We start from the raw sequence: 18,455 nt of genomic DNA, 5'->3' as shown, positions 1-18,455 counted from the left end.
ACCCACCACATTTAAGGCGACAATTTAGGATTTTCATGACACATTTCCTGTTCCAAGACTGCTTGAAATACTTTACTTTGTGTCTATAACAGACTTACCAGAATCTTCTCACCGCGCCCTCTAGCGGCTGCACAAGCGCATCGCCAGCAGACGATGACGTCACAAGTCGCTCTGTGTAACCTCTACAGACTCCTCCCACAAACCTCTGAATCGAAACCGGCTTTTCGCGCAGCGGCTGTAGTGACGAATGTGGCGGCAGCAGCCAATCAGCGCCCAGGTTCTTTGGAGGGTGGTAGACAGCTGTCATGGCCGCCTCCTTGAGAAGTCGGTCTGAAGTGATGAGCGGGTTACTGTATAAGACGTGGGGCTCAGCGCGGTGTCGGATTAGACGCTTTCCCCTGCCCTGGTCTCGTGTAGCACTGACTGGCAGCTGCAGAGCAGCCAGCGGCTCTGTGTGTGTAGAGCTGTGTGGCAGGTAATTCATTGCAGGAGGATCTGGGGACACACGTGTGACCCAAGGAGTGGGGCTGTTAACCCTTAGCTCTGTCCTACTGACATTTCTGTACTGACCTATGTTATTAACACTTTACTACAGTAGTGTAATAATAGTAGTACCACTAGCAGCACCCAAAACAGTCATTATAGATAGGCTAAGGTTTACAAAACATAGGTTCCAGTATTACTGGCGTAGTGTATTGTTGGGAGGATATCCGATTTTATGCTCTTCTATTTTAGTTTGTATATGGTTATATATATTTATTTTTTTAATCGAGACTTAAAATCATTAATACAATATTCCTGTGTGTATTGTGGTGCTATAAAGGTGTCTGATTTTCCTGACATCTAAATTATTATTTTTTTTCTTCTTGCTGGTGGGTAACAATTGCAGTATTTTCCCCAGAAAATTTTGCCAGACAATTTTGCCAGCCGGGTGGCGATAAGAAGAAGCTGGGTGGGGGCAGTGTAATAGTTCACAATAATAATAAAAGGAAACAAATGTTGGATGTTATTGCCAACAGCTATTATTTATATAGACTCTGGAGATTGTTGTCCCCTTGCTGGCTGGACACACTCTTTTATTTATAAAAAAAAAATTTGTGCCTGGTAGCCAAACCTCTGACTGCCTGGACTGGTGGTCAGTGGTCTAACACACACTGCTGGCTACAGTGCTCACACAGTGCTTATTGTAATAGGATAAACAATGGTTTACTCTATTATGATAGGATTCCTTCAGAGTCAAAGAGCCAGGTGGCAAGTAAATACAGCTGAGTGGAGCGTTGGTGCACTGCGCAGACATGTTCCCACGAACTGTGTGTGCATGGGATGCTGGGATTAAGGAAGCAAATGATGACAGAAATGCAATAATCTAAAGGAATATCGGAGGCATGTCCTAGTATGTGATTACAGAAAGTCTGGCACTCCTTGAGTTGATATACACATGTTAACTTTCTTTTGTTAATAGAAAGTTGGAAATTGCTTCAGGGAAACTTGCCCGATTTGCTGATGGGTGTGCCGTAGTGAAGGTAAGAAAGAAAATGGGTTGACTTCAAGATATAATATAAATTAATAAAAACCTTGTATAAAAGCTAACAAAAAACATGTCTATCAAGTTCATTCATGGACCACATATATGGAATTCTGCAGAAAACTTTTGCTTTGCCTCTTTTTCTATTATTTAGATATCTTTGCTGTAAATGAATGTCTAACACTTTTTTATTTTATTTTTGAAAAGCATGTTTATGTTGTGTATATGTTATGTAAAATATGTAAATAATTTAATTTCTGTTTTATGAACGTCAGGTTGAATAGTTGTTTGACAGGATGATTTTTTTTTATCAAGTTAGGTGATACATCAGTGATGGTAACTGCTGTGAGTAAAACAAAGCCTTCTCCATCTCAGTTCATGCCGTTAGTGGTAAGTGAGATTTACACCTTCCAGTTTTACATATTTCAGTGTACTTCAGCTATTGCCACTATTAAAGCTAGTTGTCAGCATAAATTCTCCATTGTTGTATCCATCTTGACCAATTATCCTCTGGAAGGCAGAGGATACCAGCATTTTCTCAGTCAGGATACATGGGAGGAATTCAATGGGCCACATTACTCGTGAAAGTAATGTGGCCCGTGTAGTATTTGTGTTACTACGGTAATAGTGTGCATTATTACTGTTAGTACGGTAATTTCAACGCTGATTTTTGCTTGCAGTTATGTGAGCCGCAAGCAGAAATCTGCGTTAAAATTACTGCACTGTCGGTAATAGTGCGCGGGCCACTATACTTCCACGAGTAACATGGCCTGTTGAATTCCCCCGTTGCTGTAAAAAGTAACGCGGGCCGCGCACTGTTACTGTTGTTACAGTAATAGTGTGCTTAAATACCATTATTACGGTAGTTTCAACGCTGGCTTTTTGCTCGCAGCTCCTATAGCTTGCCTACCTTAGTGATAAGGATTTCATGAAAGCTGCTTTATTTATGCTGTGGTAGTGTTTTGAATGATCATATTCTAAAATATTGAAAATTCTAATGCTGTTCCTTGATTTATCAGTAATTTTACAAATTGCCAATATCTCAATCTGTTTTTCTAGGTAGATTATAGACAAAAAGCTGCTGCTGCAGGAAGAATACCTACAAATCATCTAAGAAGAGAACTTGGGCCTACTCCCCATGAAATTCTTACCAGCAGAATAATAGGTGATTTACAAATAAGCTACTTCTGCAATTCATCAGAAGTGTCAATATTATTAAAGTAAACATTGCACAGTAGTTTCAACAGTTAAGGATGTGGAGCACCTGTTTTTTACAGATTTTTCTTGGGGTCCCTCTTACTAGTCTTGCACTCATCAACTGTACGTGCCCCACCAGTTCACCACTGTGCTACCCCCAGTTTTATTGAAATTGCTCTAACCACCCCCCCCCCTCACGCACACACCCACACCCACAGTCCAATATATCCAAGTGACAGTTTTGATAAACTATTTTGATAGTTTCACCATCATGTCCTTAGACTATATCCCCTCCAGCTATTCCTCAAGTCTCACTCTAGTTTGTAAAAGAGACAGATCACTGCTTTACTGTCATGTACATTCCCCACTGTTTTCAGGCGTTGCAGTGTCGACCGCCGATAGGTCTAAAAATTCAATTAATGTAGAATTACAGAGGGTGCTCCCTAGGGTAAGTTTATTTGACCGTGGCTGGATTACAAAGTTTAAGGGGCGTGGCCCATTGTCAGGCGAATTCCCTGGAATATAGTGTTTTGTTTCCCATCCGCATGTTTCTCCACTTACCTGATTTTGTGGTGGTTTGGTATTTCTATCTGCATTTCTTGTGACATCTGATAAGAAGCTCCCTACAGCGTGTCCATGTACCTGTTTGTAATTATTTATATCCTATGTCTGTCTCTTTACCCATTTGTATAGTGCTGCATAATGTGTGACAATTTTACAGTACAGATGGGATTTTTCAGTACTTTCTATAGGTGACTAACAGTACATAATGACTAACCTAAAATATTTTTGTGTTTACAGATCGGTCTCTCCGGCCCTTGTTTCCCTCTGGATACTTTTATGATACACAAGTGAGTGTTGAATGTGTGTTATAAAGTTAGTGCTAAAACTAATGCCTACCTAAGTGAATGTTCAATAGAACATTTTATATGTTTGCATTCATAATTGTTCATCTGGATATATGTGTCAATTAATACATTTGCAATATTTTCTTTTCTTTCTTCCCATTTTTAGATCCTCTGTAATTTACTAGCAGTGGATGGAGTTAATGAGCCTGATGTGTTGGCCATAAATGGAGGTACTACTGATTACCCTACTGTTCTAAATACTTCATGCTGATATTGGAGTGTGGTTTTTACCCCACTGGTGACCTGCCAATCCCATATTGTTGATCTGCATGTAAAATACATAGGAGAAAAGGGGGGAAGCAAAGATATTGTTGCTGAAAGTAATGGCTTAAATTGTTACTCTGCACAGTGTAGCATTTCATTCCCACCAGTGTTAACATTAGCATAGGATGGATGAATGCAGCTTTAAGCTCTACTTCTATTACTGAACTGCTCCTCCATTGCTTGAATGAAGATTGGCTGGATTGCATAACGGTTGATATATTTGGCCAAGTTGCATCATCTTGTATTGGTGGTTGTTATTGCATTCATGCTCTCTTAATAAGCTTATACTGTCTACTTTTTATGCAATATACGCAAATTGTCTTTTGCCTGTTGCTTCCATATTTGAACTACATTTTTTTATACATTATTTGAATGTTCTATTTCTTGTTTTAGCCTCTGCTGCACTTGCAGTGTCAGACATACCATGGAATGGACCGGTTGGTAAGTAAAGGTTATAATGAACATGACTAATTGAATAACTTGTCTAGAACTAGTAAAAATAAATCATTGAATTACTTACAATACAATACTAGAGCATGCTTAGAAAAGAAAGAGGCTGGGTTGTCCGAAGTAGGTTAGCATCTTTTAACTTAAATACTACCACTTTTTATTCCTTTATTCTTTCTGTGTGATGAGAGGAGGATGTCAGAACTTTGAAACTAGGGTAACTGTGTATATCCAATACAATACAAGCAATGGTAAAGAATATAACCTGTTATAAGATGTACTTTTACATATTCTTAAGTGCTGCCAAGTAGGGGGTCACAGATATAAAGGTACCCCTATTATTGGTACCAAGGGGATGGTTCAGCATTGTAACTGCAAAAACTATATTGGAATTTGTCAGTGAGCCTGAACACAGAGAAGCTCATGGCAATATCCCATAGATTGTACGTTTGCGAGCAGGGCCTTCTCGCCACTTTGTCTGTTTACCCAGTTTGTTTATTACTGTGTTTGTCCCCAATTGTAAAGCGCTATGGAATTGCTGGCGCTTTATAAGTAAATGTTGATGATGAGTTAGTCTTTTTTTTTTTCCCGGCTAAACGCAACGAAGGATGTTATCTGGATCACCACTTTCCAAAGGGGGAGGGCGCTCCACTGTGAGCCTGTCTTGGTGTGCAGTTAGATATCTCTTATGGAATTCCCCAGTGTTAATGTACTGTGTTGAAATTGATTTGAATCTTAATATTTAACAGCAGGAGGTAGTTCTAACCTTGGGAGCAATGCTTTGTCTCATATTAAGTGTGTCATGACTTTTTTTACATGTTCATGTGTCTTGAACAAGAGAGAGCATTTTCCTCTGAATTCCAGGGAAGAAATGAGCTACACATGATCACCTTCGATGTGTTCATTGGCCCAGTCATATCCCATTCTGATTGGCTAGCTCTAGCATGCTACCCCTCTAAGACATTTGGCTACTCAAACACCCATCAGGGTTGGTGCAGATTTCAAATACTATATAAATGATTTTATGGTAGGGGTGGGACAGGCTAAGGTTTATCCAAAAGTTGATTTCAGCTGCAGTGTTCCCCCTGGAAATGTCGCCAGCCGAGTGGCATTAAGAAGTAGCCGGGTGGGGGCAGTTGTAATACTTTGCAATAATATTGAAACATTTTGGAGATTGCCCACACCTGCTAGCACTGGTTAGGCTGGTGGTCAGTGATCAAACACACCCTGCTGGCTGTAGTGCTCACATAGTGCCTGTTATAATAGGAGAAGCAATGATTTATTCTATATAATAGGTCTCTGTTGGGCTCCAAGAGCCGAGTGGCAAGTAAACACAGCTGGGTGGAGCCACCGGAAAATAAGTGCTGGGAAGAACACTGAGCTGGAAGACATTGAGCTTAGTCCCTACCACGTAGGGTAGAGGAGTGAAGAGGGTCCTGAATTGTAATAACTGGAAAAGAAAGGATGCTGGAGAAATATAAGAGGTTGTTTTCTTGCAGTGTGGTCAACTCCCTGGTATTGTTGCGTATTTGCTATTATTTTGTGGTATGTACACACACCGTATCACCCATAAGTTTGGACACCCCTGACTGAATGCTTGTTTCTTGTAATCTTAAAGACATTTTGATCCTCTCTCATGTGGATCATCGTAGGAAAGACAGTCCAAGCGTTACCTGTGCTGCACAGAGGCGCAGGGACAGGTCTCCCCTTTACCTCTTGTGGTACATCTTGTTTGGCTCCGGAGACTTACTGTATAAAATATGTAGTCTTATCAAATATATTCTTCCATTTTCTTCTTCTTCTAGTATGTGTTTTTTTGCAATATTTCTCTACAGCAGAGGTTCTCATGTTGGATAGTTTGGAGTATGTTTCCACTTCTATTGCATCACATGTATTTGCCCTGTACAATATGGTAGAAAGTGACCATTTGATTTGTTTTATGGTTAATTAATAAAAACAAACAATAACATTGTTGGAGTTCAGTCTCTAGAGCCATATAAATATATTTAGTCTACAAATGAAGTGATCTCAAACACCAGTCAACTGTCATCATGGCTATTGACCAAATATCTATCATTTCCGCCCTTGCATGTTTTGGCACATTCACTCTCGGGTGCGATCGAGAATTAAAATACACATTTTAAATTTCACTTGTTTGGGGTTTTACATGTGGTTTGTGCATTTTGTTTATTTAGCTGCCAGGTTACTATTGGCGTACACTAAGTTAATGGGTGGGTCTTGGTGACCTTTATTGGAAATGAGAATGTGATGTGGCTTGAGAGAAAGATATTTATTTTAGCTACAAAATGTTGCATGTGCCACGTTTGGATCGAGCACACCAACAATACTGCTCAGGTTCCAGAGTAACGCGCGTTACCGTGGACCGGAAACCTAATTGAATATGCCCCCAGATGTTACAAGCCTCTATACAGAGAGACGATTGAAGCATTAGATTCATTATTGCAGAAAGTGGAAGGTCTTTTGGACATTCTAAAACTCCTGCCATTTAACTATTTTATATTTGAAAGGGATCACTTTCTACATCTTTCTGGTTCGTCGGTAGCTTCATATTCTGCCAATTGTTATATGTTTAATTGTAAACTAGTTTTTGAGAAGACAGACATCAAAGCTTATGGTTTTTTTTCTTTACAGATGGTATATCGATGATAGATATATAGTTTTGTTGATGTTGATTTTTTTTTTTTGGGACCAGGTAGGAAAAAACAAAAATGGTATTACAATTGAGAGCGTTATGCTTTGTGTAGAAGCCTACAATGTCAATGGAGGGGCTATCCCTGTACCCCACAGAGCAACACGTATTGGTGAAACAATTATTTACTTCAATGGGCGCTACACATTATCAACATAATAGGCGCCGAGGACCCATGAAATTATCAAGTGAATTCATATATCGGTGCATGCATTTTCATCCAGACGGATACCTCAGAACATGTGAAAAAATGGTGCATATATATATATATATATATATATATATATATATATATATATATATATATATATTTTATTATTATTATTATTATTATTATTATTATTATTATTAATATTTATTTATAAGGCGCTACAAGGCATCCGCAGCGCCGTACAGAGACAAACAAAATCACAATACAATGGGAGACAGCACAGTACAGTAAACACAGCAACTCAGTACGCTCAATGCACAGCTAGAGAGGGCGGGGAAGGGGGAGGGAGGATCCGAAAATGACGGGGCCCAAGAAGGGGGGCGTGGAAGACAGGGAGACCCCCAGGGGGGAGGAGGGAGCGAAAGTGGATGTGGGGTGGAGGACCTTTGAGGAGGAGGGCTAAGTAGCTGGAGAGCAGAGTTAGAAGTGGTGGAAACAGGAGGAGAGATGGCCCTGCTCAGAGGAGCGTACAATCTAAGGGGAGGGGTGGACAGACAGAGAGACGCAGGGGAGAGAGGGAGAGTAGGGGGACAGAGGCAGAAGATAAGGTAGGAAGTTAAGTGGGAGACAGAAAGGCTTTAAGAAAAAGGTGGGTTTTTAGGGCCCGTTTGAAGCTGGATAGATTAGGGGAAGTTCTGATGGAGGGAGGGAGCTTGTTCCAGTGGAGGGGGGCAGCGCGGGCGAAGTCTTGGATACGCGCGTGGGAGGAGGTTATAAGGGGGGAAGAGAGGCGACGGTCAGAGGCAGAACGGAGAGGGCGGGATGGAGCATGAATAGAGAGGAGGGTGGAGATGTAGGGCGCAGTGGAGTTGGCGAGGAGCTTAAAGAGGATTCTGAAGGGGAATGGGAGCCAGTGAAGGGCTAGGTAGAGGGGGGAGACAAAAGAGGAGCGGCGATATAATATATATTATATATATTATATATATATATAATATAAATATCAAACATATAATTAAAATTAAGTGAATATAAATAACAATTCTTATTGATCACCATTCATAGGAGAAGACTAACCTAAAGAAGATAAGAAATACATAAGCCTACAGGCAAAAGTGGTCATAATACATTCATTATAAGTAACCCAAGATAATAATCATGTGACCAAAATGAATCAATCACAGGCCATCCTTGCAGAATGTGAGCAGCAGATATGCAGGAATCGGATGTTGTGGTCACATGACCTAAATCTTCTAATTAATATTCCTCCTGTTAAGCTTGTAAAGTTAAATAAAGAGGGCATGTAAAAAGATAATACTATACATAAATTATATTAGGTGGTACAAAGCCCCGTCACGGTTCACAAAATGAACATATTACCGGTAGATAGTTTGACAATTATAGAAAAAAAGAAGTGCTGAGACTAAGTCCTCTATAAACAACAAAGGGTTGCTAGGCAACTACAAACCAATAGGGATTCCTGTCCCGAGGATGGCAAAAAATAAACAATACACAAAATTCAAAATGCATTTGAAATCCAGACTGTGAATTTGGGTTCAAAAAACAATATGCACAAAAAATGAAATATCCATAAACAAAATTATATAATGAAATAAACACTGGAAAGCAGAACTCCTGGAAAAGGAAAGAGCGATGTGCTATAAAAACCATTTGAGCTCAGAATTTAAACCATTAGGGACCAGGGCGTTAAGTCTAAAAATCCATTCCATCTTTGACTTGGATAACCAAGTGGCAATATCCCTACTTCTCCATTGCGACTTTATTTTCTCAATACCACAAAAGAAGATTAGAGATTTAGAGAAAGAAGATGAGTCGTAAGACTTTTTTAAAGTTCTAAGGTGCTCGGACATACGAATTTTTAAATGTCTGGAGATACATCCAACATAGCATTTTTCCACCGGTACATTACAAGATACACAACGTTCTTGGAGTGGCAAGTAATGAACTGAATGATTTTGTATTAATGATTCTGGATATCAAACTTCACTACTTCTTTTTTCTTAACCTTATTAGAGAGAGTAGTTTTGCACAAATGACAAGAACCACATTTGTGGAAACCTTTGGTGCCAATTACACCACCTTTTCGTTTATCAGGTAAGGCACCTTTCACAACCTTATCTTTTAGAATTCTTAACTTTCTAAAAATAAATCTAGGTGTGTCTAGGAGATGTGGCCCTAAAACATTCTTTCTTTAAGATGTTCCAATATTTGGAGCTACATCTTGTAATGAATGCCCATTGAAAGATATCTGACCTTATTTCATTATTTTTACTTTTCTTTATTCTTCCCATTAAGAATTAATAATCTATCCATTTTTGCTACCTGATCCCTAGCTTTACTTATTACCATCACTAAATATCTCTTCTTTCTGAATTGCAGAGACATGTTATTAATCTGTGTAGACAAGATAGTCTTCTGTACAGTTCCTTCTCAAGCAAACAAATTGACCCAAAGGTATATTATTGAGCCAATTAGAATGATGTTTACTAGTCGCAGGCATGAATGTTAGAATCAGTAGGTTTGCAAAAAGTTTTAATTTGAATCTTACTGTCTTGCATATAAATGGTCAAATCAAGAAAGTTGACATTAACGGGACAAATATCAAACGATAAGTCTATATTGTAAGTATTCTGATTTTAAATAAATGCAAAATGACCTCTCCATATAAACTTAATATCAACACTAACACATTATCAGCAAACCAGGTTTGCCCCAAATGAGTTATTCTCCCAAACTCCTTGTTCTTCCCAATATGCCATAAACAAGTTGGCATAACTTGAGGCGAGCCTGGATCCCATTGCTGTACCCATTATCTGTAAGAAGAACTGATTATCAAAACAAAAATAATTATTAGTCAGAATAAATAAAATGTCCCCCGATTAAGAAATCTCTCAGATCCTTCTTTACATCTTCTTTCTCCAAAAAATATTAACTTGCGTTAAGCCCAAATCATGTTTAATGATGGTATACAAAGGCTGAACCTCAGCTGTAACGAAAATACAACTCTGCTCCCATGTGAGACATTGCAATTTAGTCAGGATATCTGATGTATCTTTCAAATAAGACCTCCTATTGATGACCAATGATTGTAAATGGAGATCAATAAAATTAGAGAGATTGGACATAATAGAATTACTTCCGGCTCCAATCAGTATGGCGGGAGGATTATTAACATACTTATGTATTTTAGGTCATAGGTATAGGGTAGGGTTGAAGACTTTTAAATATTCAAAAACTCAGCCTCTACTTCAGCTATAACTCTGAGTTCTCTATATTTGTCAATAAAGACTTCCATTTTCCACTGAATAGTATCTAGGGTGTCTGGTTTAATTTCTTTGTTGGTATTAACATCTTTCAGCAATCAATACACTTCTTCCTGACTCACTACACTATATATATTGTATCTTTTTTTTTTTTTTCTTTTAACATGTTGTGAGGTCTCTGGATGAAATTACATAGAATATACATGGATTGATATATGAATTCTTTTGAAAGTTCAATAAGTTTGTGTGTCCTCAATGGCTATTGTATTGATATTGTATTGCGCCCCTCGAGGTGATTGTTTCAGTTATACAGGTAGGAAGAAACTACTTTTGATTGCAGACAATAACAATTCGCACCCTCCTGTCAAGCTTACAGTGCGCAACAGTGCCAAAGAAATACATTTTCTTGACTTTTTTTTTTATTATATCTGTGAATAATGGCACGTTGTACACTGATTTATATTCAAAACTGACTGATGTCAACAATTTTTTGCACTTTTCAAGTTTTCACCTAGCTCCTCTCAAAAGTCCCGTCGTGATCACTGTTCATTAGAGCTTGCAGACTTTAAATTGATGGAAGATTTGCAAGATGTGGGTTCCAAATTTATTACAAAGCGCTACGGCGAAAATTTTGGACGTGATTAATGAGAGAGCTCAAATTCTTAGAGCCTTGCAGCTTACACTGTAAGATCCAAAAAATAAGAATGTACAAAGTGGTTTTTTGGAGTATTCCTTCCTATACAGAAAGATCCAAGACTATTTCCAGATTAATAAAAAAGAATGGCCTCTTCTACTCTAAAGTCTTTGAATTCATGTAGAGCCATGCTGTGTTACAAAAGAGTGAGAAATTCAAGGACATGGTAGTCCATCCATTAGCTGACATGACATGGGCAGCACGATGGCTCAATGGTTAGCACTCCTGCCTCACAACTCTGGGGTTATGAGTTTGATTCCCAACCAGGGCCTTATCTGTCTGGAGTTTGTATGTTCTCGCCGTGTTTGTGTGGGTTTTCTCCGGGTGCTTCAGTTTCCTCCCACACTCCAATCACATACTAGTGCGTTGGCTGCAGTGCTTCGGAATTTGTGGCGCTATATAAATAAATGATGATGATTATGTCTGAGGGCACTTTCCTAATTGAGGGACCAAACATTAAGTGAAGAGGATATTTTTAATGTATCCAATGTACCACCTGCACATTTTGGCTTGTTAGGTATATTATTATGCATCTGTTGTCTCACAAAAAATATATATATTGTAACAAAGGGAGGCATTTATCTGACAAGATGCAGAGAAAACATACAAGCAGAATAAAACATTGGCGCAGTTATGCACCTAGATTGAGGTTAAACCAGGTCAAGACTTATGTATAGTTTAAAGTTTGGTTTACTTACATGATTTGAAAGCTGCTTCCTCTCAGCAAACAGACAGGGTGGGTCTGTTAGTGCAAACAGAGCCAGTGATGGGCGTTTCCTCTTACAGAGAAGGTGGGTGTGTCACCTGTCCATCAAGCTAAGGCTGGGGGAGGAATATCATGTATAAAAGCTTGTTTGTATCATTTGTTCAGGAAGACCAACGCTGGTGGAGCTGGCTGGTCTATGTCTAGCTAGTGTTTAGGGTCTCCATAGTTGCTGTGAAATTCATACGGTGTCAAATACATTTTAACCATCCTGACAATAAAGCTGCATAAAAAGAAGTTGTTCGCGGGCTCTTGCCACAATATTTTAAGCATTATTTATCTTTACCACCAAGTTGTTTATGTCATACTTTTCCCATGTGGCAAAATTTATGTAGACCAGACCGTAAGGAATCTTACGGCCCTATATCATTCTGCAATTGAAAAAGCTTTTCGTTTGGGACTAAGGGATTTGCCAGTTGCTCATCACTTTGTCTAGGAGATGCACAAGGACAATTCTGTCAGATTCATAGTTATTGACCAAATTCCATTGCTCCTTTAGAGGAGGGGATACAAAAAATTCAGAGATGTGTGTCAAATGGATGCATGAACTTGAGTTGTTGCTGCTTAGGGGTCTCAGTGGTCCTTTATTACATTTGTTTTATTTAAATTACATTGTCTTCCATCTCTATGGCATTGGTTTTAGCATTTCTTTTGTATGTCATGACCTTTTTGATTATGCCAACATGTTTATTTAGTCATTAAGCATTTAAGTGGGTACGTTTTCTAGGTTGCCTAGGTCTCTCTGTCTCTATTAGACGTACTATTTTTTGTTCTCTATTAAAGAAATAATTTGCTTTAATCGAGATGTGTCCCTGGTCGTAGTGAGGGGAGGTGATATGATGCTGGGTTTTTGCCCAGGGACAGCACTGCAGTTGAAAGACAGGCACCCACGACATAAATGCTTCTCGTACACTCTAATGTAAGAATACGCCCCTCTTGATTACATCATCACGGTGAGTGGGGGGGATAGGAGTGCATCTGCCCATTTGCAGTGTTTCATCGGTTTAATACATAAACAAGGTGGATCTGTGAACTTTGTGATACATTTTACACCGTTGCTTTTCTGCATCGATTTATAGGACCCTTCATTTACTACACTTTGATTTTCATTTTGCTGACTATGCTGTTTTCTCAGTCTATGACGTCCTGTCACCTCTTTGCAACCTGACACTGACCCTGTCACCTGCAGCCCTGCTCTTGACACAAGTGAACAGGTCACTGTCTCCCATAAGATCAGCATCAGGGGCGGGCTGGACAGGGGGTTCAGAATCACGGCTGTTAGGGCCGGCCGCCCCCCGGAAGTAATATAAATGTGATGCGGCCGCTTGTGCCCCCCGGGCTGACGTCCGTCAGCCTGCGACTGATCATCATATTCATTTCCTGCTGCTGTGAGCTTTCTGATTAAGTACAGGGTGTTTCCCTTATTATAGGAGAGATAAAATGCCAAGAAAATATATACACATACACAGTCTAATATAATACATATGTGTTTCTTGCCTTGGTAATCTTGGGTATATGTAATGTACATGTACCCTATGTAAGCTCTTGCACTTGGGTGATATACAGCTACATTATTTAAATACGTAATTCGTGTTTTTTTTTCTGTGAGAACAATTGTGGTGGTTAATGTTTTATATTTGTTTGTTCTCCCTCCTTCAGCTGCTGTTAGAATTGGTCTGGTTGATGGAGAATTTATTGTTAATCCCACCAGAAAAGAGATGTTAACGAGTTCACTAAACTTGGTAGTCACTGGAAAGCCCCAAAGCCAAGTAGGTAAGTAGAGGCTTGTTTTCTATGAACGTATAGCTTACTAGAATGTTTATTACTTATTTTTGCATAGATTTAGTTTCTAATCAGTACATTTTGGTGTTTATTGGTTTTTACTGTGTAAAGCCAGACTCCACTATGTCAGCTGTACATCATTTATATCATATATGGAATATTTTTCTTCAACACATCTGCTTCTCTTTTCCCTTTACTTTCCTTGTACACTCGTTTTAGGTTCCTAATAAGCCCAGTTGGTGGTCTAATTGGATCCTCATAGGATCATTCTTGTCTTCTTATTTAAATCCTTGAGTAGCTTTAACCATGGTTGGCACCTGGTCCCGTACTTTGATAGACTCTGCCTCTCATTCATTTTGTCTTGTGAAGACTATACTTTTGTCACACAGAAATCATCTTGGCCTCATTTTTTTTTATCTTTATACATTTGGTATAACCTATATCTTTGCTTGTTGTGGTGTGTTCATTTAACATTTTTATTTAACATATAAGTTTCTATATATTTTTTAAAATTGTGACACACACACGAATCTCTCTCTCCCAGAGGACAGAGCTTTAATATGCTGTTTAAAACATTAGTGGTATTGAAGTGTTTTTTTTTTTTTTGTTTTTGTTTTTTTTAATTATTTGTAGATTGAGGGAGTGCCTGCTCTGTGAGCTATGTTAACAAATAGTGTTTTTCCCCTTATTAAGTGCCTAAAAACTTTTTGTTGCATAACACATTTCATGTAGAATTTTTCATCAGCATTTGACCCAAGCATCAAATGAAAAGTCAGCAACATTTTAAGTAACTGTATAAAACTTTAAAGTGAATATACAACATGATTGTACATAGTATGTCTCTTAACTTAATTGTGATATTAATGTATTTGCCAACCTAACTATATAATTGTGCACAGAGTTAAAATGATTCAGTTGAGTCTGTAATACATATGCTGCAAGAGGAAAGTGTCAAACTGTGTCTTCATTCTGAAGACAAAAGTTGCCTTTCGTGCTTGGTCTAGTGAATGTTTCCACTCTCACAAATCAGAGCATAGCTTTGTTTTACTGTAGTCTAGCATCTGCCGCAACATGGAAGTGCAGTTAATAGGAGCATATAAATACAGGTAAATGTGCCTATTTGATTTTTTTGCACCTTTGTAATGTTTACATTGGCAGCCACAGGATTATATGTATGTGTGTCACAGACGATTGGATGGCTGTTACCGGCATCCAAATGTCTTGTATGAAAGAAGAGTGAATGGTTACCATGTACTGGGGGAGCAACTACACTTTCCTAAACAAAAGCTCTGGTGTTCTGCTAGTTGGGGGAATTGAGGTCTTACTTGCAGAATGTATTTGTGGCTTTAGGTCTTCTTAAATCGAATTAAGTGCCTAGAAAGTATCCGTTATTCAGCAACACTAGTTTATTCTCCTACCTGTACAGTGATTGCTCCTCTATTCTCTTGCAGTCATGCTTGAAGGTGCAGCAGAAAATGTGTTACAACAGGATATTTGTCACGCTGTTAAACTGGCAGTGAAGCAAACAAATCAGATAATTCAGGTTATAGAGGAACTAGCAAGAAAGCACGGGAAAGAAAAACGAGTTGTGGAGAAAATCTTTTCGCCTCCTTGTGAGATTGTAGAGGTTTCAAAAAGGTGAGTAGCAAGCAATCCTAATTGTACCCAAGAGATATTACCTACACCTATTACCTATAGAGTTTTGAAAAAAAATAGAATGTTAAATCTGCACTCCACAAAGTAATAGAACTTTTTTTCAAGAGATTGTAGCTTGTGATTGGTCCTTCTGGCCCTTCTCCCAAAACTCCACCATTTAAAGCCCTAGGAAAAGTGAGTGCCTGTACCAGCCCCCGCGGCTACGGGTAGGGACAATTTATACCTAGGTAGTAGTGCAGCTTTAATATTATAGCCTGAGTAAAAGCCTTATTACAATGTGTCTTATTAACACACACACATGCACATTGAGAGAAAGCCGCTATAAACCCGTACTCCTCAATCTCTTCATAAATGCTTTATGCAAAATAGCTGGTGTGATCAGAAGTTCTAACCCCATTTTAGCATTCAGAGCCAAAGTACTAAAGGCTGCCAGTCTAAGGTGACACAATTGTTCTCAGGAGCACACAACTCGCACTCCTGCCCATACATAGATAGTTCACACTCGTTGGATTATTCTATGGGCAATTAACATATAATTTGCATTATATATAAAATTATATGTTCTATTATACTATATTAATTATACATAAGTTCACTACATGCGTATACTGCCCTTGAATTAATAAGGAGATGAAAATAGAGATTACATTCCCATTGTTTTAAAAATTGTTTTATTAGAGGTATATGAGATGTATATACACTTATTTACGCCTTTTCTGATCTAATTAACTATAAGAAGTGGCATATCATATTAGTTAGCTAACCTTAAGTTTAATTTCTAAATATCAGTCTTGTCTTGCACTCCTATTTTTCCAATTCACACTCGTTAATACTCGTGAATATTCATAGCTGCTTTGAAGATTGCTAACAGGCATGTAAAAAGGAGAAGAAACTATACAGCTGACCAGACAGTAAATGTAAACATATGTTTAGGTCTTCTCAGATATGTTAAGTGTGCAGTTGTGTGTTGGTGACAGGAGTGATTTAAAGTTAACAAATACGTTTTATATAAAGGACTAGGCACACTTTATGCATGTTTTGTTGTGTAAAAACGTTGCTCTGGTCTTGACCTCAACATATACATCAGATACAGTTTGTACAGGATGAATTAATAGAAAGCACCATTGACATTGGAATAATACAGCAATAAGTCCATTGTAGTTGAAGTCACCAGTAAATAGGTTAACATTGATGTTTTGGCTTCAAAGCAAACCCTTTATTCCTTTATCCATATTATCCTTTTAAGTAAGCTTCTTTAAAATATAGGTCTACAAGCCTCTTAAATGTAATGATTTGTGCATGTCTTTCTGAACTACAGCATATGATTCTCCACTAGGTGGTGCTCAGTATTTACAGAGTAAATAATTGTGATACTGTTCTAATTACAAAACCATGTTTGCATTGTTAATGTAAGGTATGGGTCAACTTTGCTTAAACAATGGACTGCTTTGTTAGCAATTTGGTGCATAGGTTGTTTTTTGCTTGTTTGGGGTTTTTTTGGGGGGGGGGGGCTGTTTTTTTTTTATCTCCCCATTATGTATGATCACTGTATATAACCTGTAGCTCAACCGAAAAGAACCTACATCACCATCTAATCTACAAAGGTTTGTGTTTCTTTAAAATGTAAATAAATGTAAAACTCTTGAGTTATTTTTTTGCTTTTTGTTTTCTCCTTCCCCCTACTGGGCAGTCTTGCATCTGAGAAGATATATGCAGTCTTTTCTGATTTCACCCATGACAAAGTAAGTTTCTGGTAAAATTCTCCAAATTTAAATCGATAAGTCATTTTATCGTAAGAACTCTTAACTGGTTTCATTTTATTTTTCATGTAGTCTAATAACTAAATACAATACTTTTTGTTTGCCTTGCCCCCAAACACACTCCCTATTCTTAAATAAATAATAATAAAAAAAAGCACAATAAAATGTCAACCACTTTTTGATCTGTGTTGCACAATGTGCACCTAATGGGAAGTGGCCGGCATTGCGTCTGCTATACCATAGTCCTGCAGTGGTTATTATAGTCGGAATGTTCGATGTATGGCAGTATTTTAATATGTTTAAGTATGATTCACGTACTCTACTTGAGCAACTATTTCACAAGATATTTTGTTATGATACATTGTACGTTGATCAAATGACACAGATTTGTGTCATGGAATACTTATTTTTCCTCATGCCCTCAGACCTGCCCCTTTCATTGCCACAAATCATTTACGCTAAACTCGCTTTAAATTTCCCCATGTGCCTTCACTCACTGAGAGTACCTGTGACCTGCTAGTACCCTAACTAATTGGTCACTAATTAAATTATGTACATTTTATTTATAGCAGCATAAAAATAGCTTGCATTTCTCAATCATAACTCTAGGTCCTGTAACTGATCCTTCCTCCAGTATAGTATCTATGAATCCTTGTAGTATATTGTGTGCTCTGAATGGCTGTGTGTGGACAAGCGTTTACAGTCTACAGCGCCCCTAGTTTAAATTCAATCAAAATCTGATTATTTACAAACTATGATTGTGTAGAATGACTTATCTTTACCATATATATATATTTTCTAGATCTCTAGAGATGAAGCTATAAACAAGATTAGGCTTCAAACAGAGGAAGTATTAAGAGGTAATATTGCAATGTTTGTTTTTCACCCCAATTTGATCAACGTATACAAAGTGTTTTGGGTTGATTTTTGTTAGTGTCACTGCTAGTAGACGGAAATCATACTTTGAGATTCATGCGCATATTCTGCTAGAGTATTTTTAATTTTTTCTTAGTCGTCATATTCCATATTTGAATCCTGTAAGCAATTTGATCTTTTGATTCTTGCTTGTATTTTTGTGTAGTGCTAATAAATTGATACTGATTTTTGCTGCCTAGAGTTTGATCTGATTTACATGCTAACCCCTGAATCAAGGTCAGAAGTATCTATAATTGGGGTTTTAATGTTTAGCCTTGTCACTGTTTGCCCTTTTATAGGGACCAGACATTCCCGTATAAGAAAAAAATGGTCAGCACAACCAATACATAGGAGGAAGGTTAATTAAAAGGCAACTATTCTTTAAGAGAAATACAATAAAAT

The 18,455-nt window shown here is 38.0% G+C and overlaps 1 protein-coding gene across 1 annotated transcript in view; it reads left to right on the top strand.

Moving 5' to 3' along the window:
• Positions 1-217: 217 nt before the first annotated feature.
• The window catches only part of PNPT1 (polyribonucleotide nucleotidyltransferase 1), a 49,301-nt gene continuing 31,063 nt past the window's right edge, over positions 218-18,455 (top strand). Inside the window, exons 1-11 of the mRNA XM_075203846.1 lie at positions 218-475; positions 1,463-1,523; positions 1,841-1,915; positions 2,585-2,690; positions 3,524-3,573; positions 3,737-3,800; positions 4,288-4,335; positions 13,600-13,713; positions 15,174-15,360; positions 17,069-17,120; positions 17,941-17,998. Of these exons, the coding sequence (XP_075059947.1) occupies positions 306-475; positions 1,463-1,523; positions 1,841-1,915; positions 2,585-2,690; positions 3,524-3,573; positions 3,737-3,800; positions 4,288-4,335; positions 13,600-13,713; positions 15,174-15,360; positions 17,069-17,120; positions 17,941-17,998 (985 nt within the window). The 5' untranslated portion in view covers positions 218-305. The remainder of the gene's footprint in view (positions 476-1,462; positions 1,524-1,840; positions 1,916-2,584; positions 2,691-3,523; positions 3,574-3,736; positions 3,801-4,287; positions 4,336-13,599; positions 13,714-15,173; positions 15,361-17,068; positions 17,121-17,940; positions 17,999-18,455) is intronic.

The sequence above is a fragment of the Mixophyes fleayi genome, chromosome 3 (genome assembly GCF_038048845.1).
Source record: "Mixophyes fleayi isolate aMixFle1 chromosome 3, aMixFle1.hap1, whole genome shotgun sequence".
NCBI classification, from domain to species: domain Eukaryota; kingdom Metazoa; phylum Chordata; class Amphibia; order Anura; family Limnodynastidae; genus Mixophyes; species Mixophyes fleayi.
Note: the sequence above shows the minus strand (reverse complement) of the source record. Positions and strands in the feature narration are given on the sequence as shown.